The 9,121-nt window shown below is 37.7% G+C and overlaps 1 protein-coding gene and 1 long non-coding RNA gene across 2 annotated transcripts; both read left to right on the top strand.

The window, feature by feature from the left end:
• The first annotated feature begins 747 nt into the window (after window positions 1-747).
• Window positions 748-3,231, top strand: LOC129739734 (ATP-dependent RNA helicase SUV3 homolog, mitochondrial-like). Its single transcript, XM_055731239.1, has 2 exons — window positions 748-1,676; window positions 1,742-3,231. Exons 1-2 carry the CDS (start codon window positions 872-874, stop codon window positions 3,187-3,189), a joined length of 2,253 nt encoding a protein of 750 aa, XP_055587214.1. The 5' UTR covers window positions 748-871; the 3' UTR covers window positions 3,190-3,231.
• A 4,396-nt stretch (window positions 3,232-7,627) lies between these two features.
• On the top strand, window positions 7,628-8,356 carry LOC129739733 (uncharacterized). Its single transcript, XR_008735956.1, has 3 exons — window positions 7,628-7,739; window positions 7,836-7,891; window positions 8,026-8,356. It is a non-coding gene; the product is annotated as an uncharacterized LOC129739733 (long non-coding RNA).
• The last annotated feature ends 765 nt before the right edge of the window (window positions 8,357-9,121 follow it).

Genomic DNA, 9,121 nt, shown 5'->3' with positions numbered 1-9,121 from the left:
TTTAGCTATTCAAATTTGTAAATCATTAACTTTAACGTAGCCTGTCAGTTACAAATAACTATTAGTTCAGGTTAAGGAAAACTGTAAATTTAATTTTTTTAAACTTACCGCATTTTCATATAGGAGTCAGGCAACTAATACGTAAACGGCACGGGGATTTTAAATACGGTTTTTAACTTATTAACTACAATTTACAAATTTAACAACACAATTCTTATTCATCGATGAACAGATTTATTAACGGGGAATAGCGCTTAAAACGCACCATCGTTACCATTTTCTTCTAACATAAAAATGCTCAAAATAAATAATGGCTTTTATTCAAATGCAATATTATTTTTGGTGATAAAATTCAAAGCACCAATTCGAAAAAGAATACATACAACTCTTTTTTTAATAAATTTTAGAACCATGAATATTTTGACAAAAAATTAAATTTTATAAACACTCTTAAATAGCCTAAGAAATTCCATTGTGATTCGTTGATCATTTGAATTTAATATTGAAGTTTTTCTGAAAAAAAGATTTTTTTTTAAATTATGATTTCATATCGATGGGCTGGCGTTAAATCAATAAAGCACAATTACAATTAAATATTGATATTTAATTTTTTTTCGCGATTATAAATTTATTATCAAACACCCCTCGTTTCTGAAGCAAAGCCTTTTCTATTTTAGCGTGTACCTTAAAAGTCTTTCTGAAGGGTTTGTTATTGTTTAGTGCACGTGCAAAAAATTTTCGATCATTTTCAACGCGGACCGTTTGCATAATAATTGTGGTGTGAAATTTTGGGGAATCTTGCTTTAATAGTAAATTTCTAGTTCCAAATGCTATTTCAAATGCTAACAGTGACCACCTACAAAAATTGATAATGCTGAAATTGTACCAGCGGCTTCCGGTTCGGCAGTTTTCTCTGCTAAGTAGCTCGCGCCATCAAGTTTTGGGTACCGGTAAACGATGCATCCAGCCGGTGCAAGTGCTCGTAAAGCGGGGGAAGAAAGATGATAGCAGGTTATTTACGCCGGTTCCGATTCGTCCTAGCCCGGATGATATCAACGTGGGAGCTGAGCTGACCGGAGGAGTTTTGGACAAAGCGGAAATGCTGAAGGTGATTTTAAAATTCAGCAATCGAAAGGAGATCAAATTTCTGTGTTTGGAGAATGGGATCGATTCCAATTTGCAACAGCAGGCATTCACCAGCTTCCGGAGGTACTGCTTGGAGACAGATGCTTTGCCAGCGGATTTGCACGTGGTGCTGAGTGACATTCTTCAAGGTGCCGGTCATGTTGATGATATTTTCCCGTATTTTTTGAGACACGTGAAACAGATTTTCCCTCATTTGGAATGTATGGACGATTTGAAGAAAATCTCAGATCTAAGGCAGCCGGCCAATTGGTACCCGAATGCACGGGGCATCAATCGAACCATAATATTCCATTCGGGGCCGACCAATTCGGGCAAAACGTATCATGCCATGGAACGGTTTTTGACGGCCAAGTCTGGCGTTTATTGTGGCCCCTTGAAGTTGCTGGCCAGCGAAGTGTTCAACAAAAGTAATGCTCGAGGAACGCCTTGCGATTTGGTGACCGGGGAGGAACGGAAGTTTGCCGATCCGAATGGAAATCCCTCGAAGCATGTAGCCTGCACGGTTGAAATGACCTCAATCAATACGCCTTGTAAGCTGAAAATTTTCTATGGTAAAGAGTTTTTCTCTAAATTGTGAAATTTATTCCTTTTTCAGATGAAGTTGCGGTTATCGACGAAATTCAGCTGCTGAAGGACGTTGGCCGTGGTTGGGCTTGGACCCGCGCCCTACTTGGATTGATGGCTGAAGAAATACACGTGTGTGGAGAACCCGGAACGCTGGATCTGTTGCAAAATATCTGCAGTACCACTCACGAATCTTTGGAAGTGCGAAACTATAAACGGCTGACTCCGTTGCACATCGAAGACTCCGCTCTACAATCGCTGGACAACGTTAGACCCGGTGATTGTATAGTTTGTTTCAGCAAAAACGACATCTATAGCGTTTCGCGGGAGATTGAAGCACGTGGACGAGAGGTGGCCGTTATTTATGGAGGGCTTCCGCCGGGGACAAAACTGGCGCAGGCCGCCAAGTTCAACGATCCCGACAATAGCTGTAAGGTGCTGGTTGCAACGGATGCAATCGGAATGGGACTAAATCTGAGCATAAGGCGAGTCATTTTTTATTCCATGATCAAGCCTACCGTTAATCAGAAAGGCGAAAAAGAAATGGACACGATTTCCGTATCTCAAGCCCTACAGATTGCAGGACGAGCTGGTCGCTACGGCATGAAATGGGAGGAAGGATATGTGACGACCTTCAAACCGGAAGATCTATCCACTCTCAGGAACATCCTTTCGCAAACTCCGGACCCGTTGACTCAGGCCGGTCTGCATCCAACGGCAGATATGATAGAACTATACGCTTATCACTTACCCAATGCCACCTTAAGCAATCTGATGGAAATATTCATTTCCCTCAGCACCGTAGACGATTCACTGTACTTCATGTGCAACACGGAAGATTTCAAATTCCTCGCGGAAACGATCCAACATGTTCCTCTTCCCCTCAGAGCTCGGTACATATTTTGCTGTGCTCCCATCAATCGGCAGATGCCTTTCGTGTGTTCAATGTTTCTGAAATATGCTCGCCGATACAGCAAAAACGAACCAGTGACCTTCGATTGGCTGTGCAATCAGTGTGGATGGCCCTTCCAACTTCCCCGGACCATTATCGATCTAGTCCATCTGGAAGCGGTCTTTGACGTCCTTGACCTTTACCTGTGGCTAAGTTATCGCTTCCCCGACCTTTTCCCCGACGAAAAGTTAGTTCGAGACATCCAGAAAGAACTGGACGACATAATCCAGCAGGGTGTGTTCCAGATTACCAAACTGCTGAAGAACTCGGAAACGGCCGTCTCAACCAACACACCCCCGGACGAGGATTCGTTTGTGATGCGACAAAAGAAGAGCAAATACTACCGGGAGCAGGCACCCCGAGGAAAGCTAACCGAACGCTTGTTAGCGCAAGGTTTGCTGACGCCTTCGATGTTGCAGGAGCTGAAAGCCGAATGGGATCAACAGGAGAAGGGAGCGCCGGGACACAGTGACGACGATGATTTCTCCGGTAAAAAAGGTCGGCGGAAAACGCGAAAACCGAAGTAGATGAAGGTACGTTGAAGTTGGAAATTATATTCTCTAGACTGTTGAAAATTTTCGGTATAATTTATTCGATTTTGAAAGAAATTGCCTTGGTAGGTAATTGATTAGTTCATAAGTGGTGGGAATTTTGTAATGTTCGACTGATCACAATTAAACTTAGATTTATTAGTATTCGTGATGCCTCTCAATTTATTGCCCTAAATCACAAATTTTTAAAAATATTATTAAGTAAAACATATTTGAACTGGAAAAAATGTTCAAAATAACTAAAGTTTTAAGAAAAAATAGCCTAATATTTAACTGATATTGACAAAAATGCCAAAAGGGCGTTAAAATGGCGAAAATACAAAAATAAAATAAAATGCAAAATTATCAAAGTAGGGAAAAATTGACAGCATTACAAAATTGACAAAAATATTTAAAAGTGGCAAAAATGACAAATAAAAGTACGAAGTTGAAAAAAATGACAAAATCAAATGGAATTGGCAAACATAAAAAAATTATATAATATTGACAAAAATTGAGTATAATAACAAAATTAACAAAAAATTACGAAATCGACAAAATGAAACTGAGAAAATAAACACGGTTGACAAAATTGACAAAATATAAATTAGACAAATGACATATAATTGTTTGTCAAAATTCATAAAATCACCTCAAATAAACTTATTTCGAAACGAAAATGTCGAAATGACAATGACAATGACAAAAAAAAAATACAAAATTTCAAAAATGTACAAAAATATTAATATTTGCAAAACTTACCAACGTGATGAAAAAAAAAATACAAAAAGGATAAAAATGGTAAAATTTACATGCAATGACAAAAATATCAAGAATGACCAAAATGAGAATAATGACAAAAAAAAAAATAACCTAAAAATGACTTAACGGCAAAAAATAAATTATATAAATAAGAAATGACAGAAATTACAAAAATGCTGAAAATTACAAACATTTCACAAATGACAAAAATGTAAAAAAAAACGAAATTGCGAAAATGACAAAAGTTACAAATATGATGAAAATGACAAATGTTACAAAAATTACAAAAAGAAATTTAAGAAAAGAAGAGCAACGTGTAACAGTTTGTTACTTATTTCTATGCAACTCCGTCACAAAATCGCCTAACTCCTATCCTCCGTGGTGAAAACTACAACAGTCATTTCAATTCCCTTTTCCAAAAACGCCTAAACGCAGGCACTTTCCTCTAGGGGTTATCCATGGGCGTCGGGTTTAGGCAGGGTTCGTACCGGGGAAGTGATATCACTCGGAGAGCGACACACTCGAGTAAAATTTAATGAACGCGTATGTGTGTCGGTCGAAAGTATTTGAGTCTTGTCACGTTTCGTCCGTACAGAGCTTGTTCTTTCTGCCTGTGAACGTTCTAGATAACGGAAGTGCGCGTCGTGTAATTGTAATTTCGTAGTTGTTAAAAAAAAGTGATGTAAATGTTTTAAAAGTTATTCTACTATTTCAGATAGAAGTAAGGAAAAGTCAAGCCTTACAAAAATTAGAAGTTAAAATCCTATTTAAAAGGGCTAACGTTAAACTAAAAGTACGGTTAGTAAAATATTGTGAAATTAAATGTAACATGTTAAAACTTAATGTATATACACATAAATAGATAAAAAAGTGGTTAAAAACACACCGACCACATTGAGTGTACAACAAAATTCTACAGAAACACTACGTTAAAAAGGTAAATTATTATAAGAAAACCATAACATAAAATGTAAAACACGTGCACATTAAAACAATACGTCACAGATATCATAACCGATTTTGGCAGGTCCAAGAGGGCCTTTTTTGTGTTTTCGTCTATTTGTACCAGCACGCGACGCAGCCGATAACAAAACAGGGCAGAAAGAAATCGGAACGCCAATAATCCGATACATCGAACGACTGACAACAAGTACGTCCCTCGTGGCAAAATCCGAGACTACACGAGAACGATCGTACTGCTGGTCGTTGGCTCTTCCGGGACGCCGGAAAAGAGCCAATGGTACCTTGAACGGTGCTGCAATATTTCCGCATCGATTCAACGAGCCGAACCGAAAATAACATCTGCCGTACATCGGGTTCAACGGAATGCCGAAAACAACTAATCGACCTGCCGAGTTGCAAACGAACCGCAAGTATTAATGTGTGACGTACACTGCCGGCCAAAAGTTTGGGATCACCCGCTAAAAAACATGCAAATTTTGATCGTTCATATCTCAGCCGTCTTAGGACATATTGCAAATCTTCTGAACTCATTTGAAAGATAAAGAGCAATAGCTATTTCGGAGGTGTTTTGCCTATAAATAATGTTTTAGTTTTGCACCTAAAACTTAACCTAAAGTTAGAGCATTTTCAAAAAAACGCACTCAATATTCAAAGCCGATCATCTCGCGATAGGGTGAACCAAATTTCAAAATTTGAGTTGCATTAGAATCCTTATTCTATACTTCTCAAAATGCAATCAAAAAATTTTGTGCAAAAATTTAAGAATGTACTTTTAATTAATAAAATATACACTTAAGTTATCGTCCAAAAGTTTGGGATCACCCCTCAGTATGGTGTATCGGTCAAAAACATGCGAATTTATCTCATTCATATCTTTCTCATCTAACATCGTATTGCAGATTTGAAGGGTGCATTTGAAAGCTTAGGAATTGTTGTTTTTCCATAAATTCATACAAAAATTATAATTTAAAGTGATAACCATAAACAATTTACTTGAAATTAATTGTTTTTTGAAAATTCACACTTATGATTGTAAATTTTTTATGGTTATGGATTTTAAATATAATTTTTTAATGAATTTATGAAAAAACAACAATTCCTAAGCTTTCAAATGCACCCTTGAAATCTGCAATACGATGTTAGATAAGAAAGATATGAATGAGATAAATTTGCATGTTTTTGAAAAAATGATCCCAAACTTTTGGTCGATACACCATACTAGGGGTGATCCCAAACTTTTGGACGATAACTCAAGTGTCTATTTTATAAATTAATAGTACATTCTTAATTTTTTGCACAACATTTTTTGATTGTGTTTTGAGAAGTATAGAATAAGGATTCTAATGCAACTCAAATTTTGAAATTTGGTCCACCCTATCGCGAGATGATCGGCTTTGAATATGGAGTGCGTTTTTTTGAAAATGCTCTAACTTTAGGTTAAGTTTTAGGTGCAAAACTAAAACATTATTTCTGGGCAAAATAACTCCAAAATAGCTATTGCTCTTTATCTTTCAAATGAGTTCAGAAGATTTGCAGTATGTCCTAAGACGGCTGAGATATGAACGATCAAAATTTGCATGTTTTTTAGCGGGTGATCCCAAACTTTTGGCCGGCAGTGTATATAGGGAACATTATTATGAATAAACCCAAATCATGTTAAGTTGAAACCTATAGGATTTCTGTTTGGTAGAGTGACTTTAATCCTTTTACATTATTTATTGTTCCATGGATAACCCCTAGAGGAAAGTGCCTGCGTTTAGGCGTTTTTGGAAAAGGGAATTGAAATGACTGTTGTAGTTTTCACCACGGAGGATAGGAGTTAGGCGATTTTGTGACGGAGTTGCATAGAAATAAGTAACAAACTGTTACATTACACCATCGTCCCTTTTCAAAATGATTGTGTACACAATCATTTTGTTCTGAGAGAGATGAATGTAACGGTGTAGCTCTTCTTTGGTTTGAATGAACAAAATAAAGATTCATCCCTTTGAACTATCTAAAATCGCAACTTGCATGTTTTCAAGTCAGCACGTGACAGAAACAGCTAAGATTTTAGTTCAGTGTATTCCGCTGTTGTAAGGTTCTTTCTTGACGGTCACTCAGGAGATACGTCAAAAGGAACACACTCATTTGGCGCAACACCTTAAACTTGTAAAATTGACCCATTATTGCGAACAGCCGAGATCTGTCAAAAAAAGTGTCGTTTCCTCGAGTCAATTTTACACATTATTTAGAAAAGCTGGCTTACTAAATAAAGGGTAGTTTTTTAACTTGTCATTCAGAATATAGAACTCTTTCTGCCGTAACCGATCTCGTTCGACGATTCAATGAATCGGTTAATGCTGAAAGATCAGTTCAATAGATTGAGTTGATTGAATATTTTCCTATTCTATAACAGGAGCATGAAAATGATTCCTTGCCGAATACAGAAATTCAAAACTAACTGATTTGTTTTTATTATTTTCTTTCCATACTTCTGACATTTTAAGGGCTAACATCAAAGGGCTGACATCGCAGAGCGGGCTTCCAAAATAATGTGTAGATTTTACATGCTTACATTACTAATTTTCACCTCTGCTTTGACGTACATGCTGTGTACACTATAAGGGGTACAAGGACTTTACATGAAAAAGGAGTTAACCCAGTCTTTTCCGATAACGGGTCAAAACTACACTATAAGGGGTTGCGCCAGATGAGTGTGAAAGTGAAATGTTTTCTTAAGAAGAAAACAAGAAGAACATGACCAAAATAAAAGTGGGTGGAACTGTTGAATATTTAAGTTTTAGATGTCAACAAACTAATTGTTGCCGTCGATACTCAAGGTAAGTCCAAATTTTCGCATAATATGTCCTCATTTAGCGCTATTGGTGCAGATTTTAGCATAATTATATCGTTTTTCTATCTCTTTTCTGTTTCAGCTAAAACTGCAGTGGAGGAATATCCGGAAAGTGATTACTACTTGAAACATCATCAGGTAAAGATTAGTTTTTTTTTTCTTTTTGTTCTGATCTCTTTCTTGTTTTGATATTTCCATTCTGCAACACATCCGAAATGGTTGCTTTGTATTTCCAAGCTGGGAAAATCAATCGCATTTCTTTGTCGTTTCAGATTTTCGCATCGACGACCTGTACAGGAAGAGACGGAAGTGAATCAACGCAGAATACGACAGGTGAGTTTAAGTATCGTTATTTTTAAATCGAGAATGGTTACTGTGTGTGCTTGTGTTTTTTTTTGTTTTCTTAGGTGCCAGGTTTCAAGTCAGCAGCGGAGAAGACACCGATCGACTTCCCAGTAGTATCAGCCAACTCATAAGAGCTCGTCCCGAGTCTGGCTATAACCGTACAAGGGAGATAACATGGCCCTAGTTTGGCATTATATTTGTCGATTGCTGAAGATTGGCGAAAATTCCTACGGAAGACTGACTGTCCAACTTTGTATACGGGAGCAGCTGTTTTATATCTCAAATTGTAAGTTTTAGTCATTTTATCATAATTTTTTTTTTAAATTTTTAGAAACAATATCGCGAATAAATTGGTTTGTTTTGACGTGCTGTGCCTGCCTATCAGTGTCCGAAATTTCCCCAACATCCCTGTCGATGCGATGTTCATCCCCAAAGTTTACGATTTCGTGGCCAAATAACGTTTTATAAGGAGAAAATCCTGTGGCACTATGAGGTGTACTATTCAGGGCGTGTTCTATTTCTGAGATGCGCGTATCCCATAGCGTCTGATCAGACCTCACATAGGTCCTGATGCAGGCGTTTATTGTTCGATTTAGCCTTTCTACTGGATTAGATTGGCTGTGATAACGAGAGTTGGTCCAGTGACGAACCTTGAATCTGTCGAGAAAAGCCTTAAAGTCCTTCGAGAGAAATGTAACTCGACAGCTACACTCAGTGGGTGGGGAACATGGGAAAGGGAAATTATGCTAGGAACTCAGGATCGTATGCGACTGCTTTCTTTTAAACCCGAGACACTTTCCTCCGGAGAACTCAAATAAGGGAAATCACCAAGAATCAGATCAGACAGGGACGTAGAACCGGGTGGGTACTTCGCATGATGCCATTCGGGTCAAACTATTACATTTAGTTACACGCGAAACAGAGCTGGTAATTTCTAGTCTGGACTGCTTTAGAAATGAAGTTTTGGGGGAGGCTCATTCAGCCTTAAACGTTACCACGGAACAATAAATAATGTAAAAGGAT

The sequence above is a fragment of the Uranotaenia lowii genome, chromosome 1 (genome assembly GCF_029784155.1).
Source record: "Uranotaenia lowii strain MFRU-FL chromosome 1, ASM2978415v1, whole genome shotgun sequence".
In the NCBI taxonomy this organism is placed as follows: Eukaryota; Metazoa; Arthropoda; class Insecta; order Diptera; family Culicidae; genus Uranotaenia; species Uranotaenia lowii.
Note: the sequence above shows the minus strand (reverse complement) of the source record. Positions and strands in the feature narration are given on the sequence as shown.

Excerpts from the sequence above, each read along its gene's own strand:
- LOC129739734 (XM_055731239.1), top strand. The coding sequence starts at position 872 with ATGCTGAAATTGTACCAGCGGCTTCCGGTTCGGCAGTTTTCTCTGCTA. Across the intron at positions 1,677-1,741 it reads GACCTCAATCAATACGCCTT|ATGAAGTTGCGGTTATCGAC; the intron begins GTAAGCTGAAAA and ends TTCCTTTTTCAG.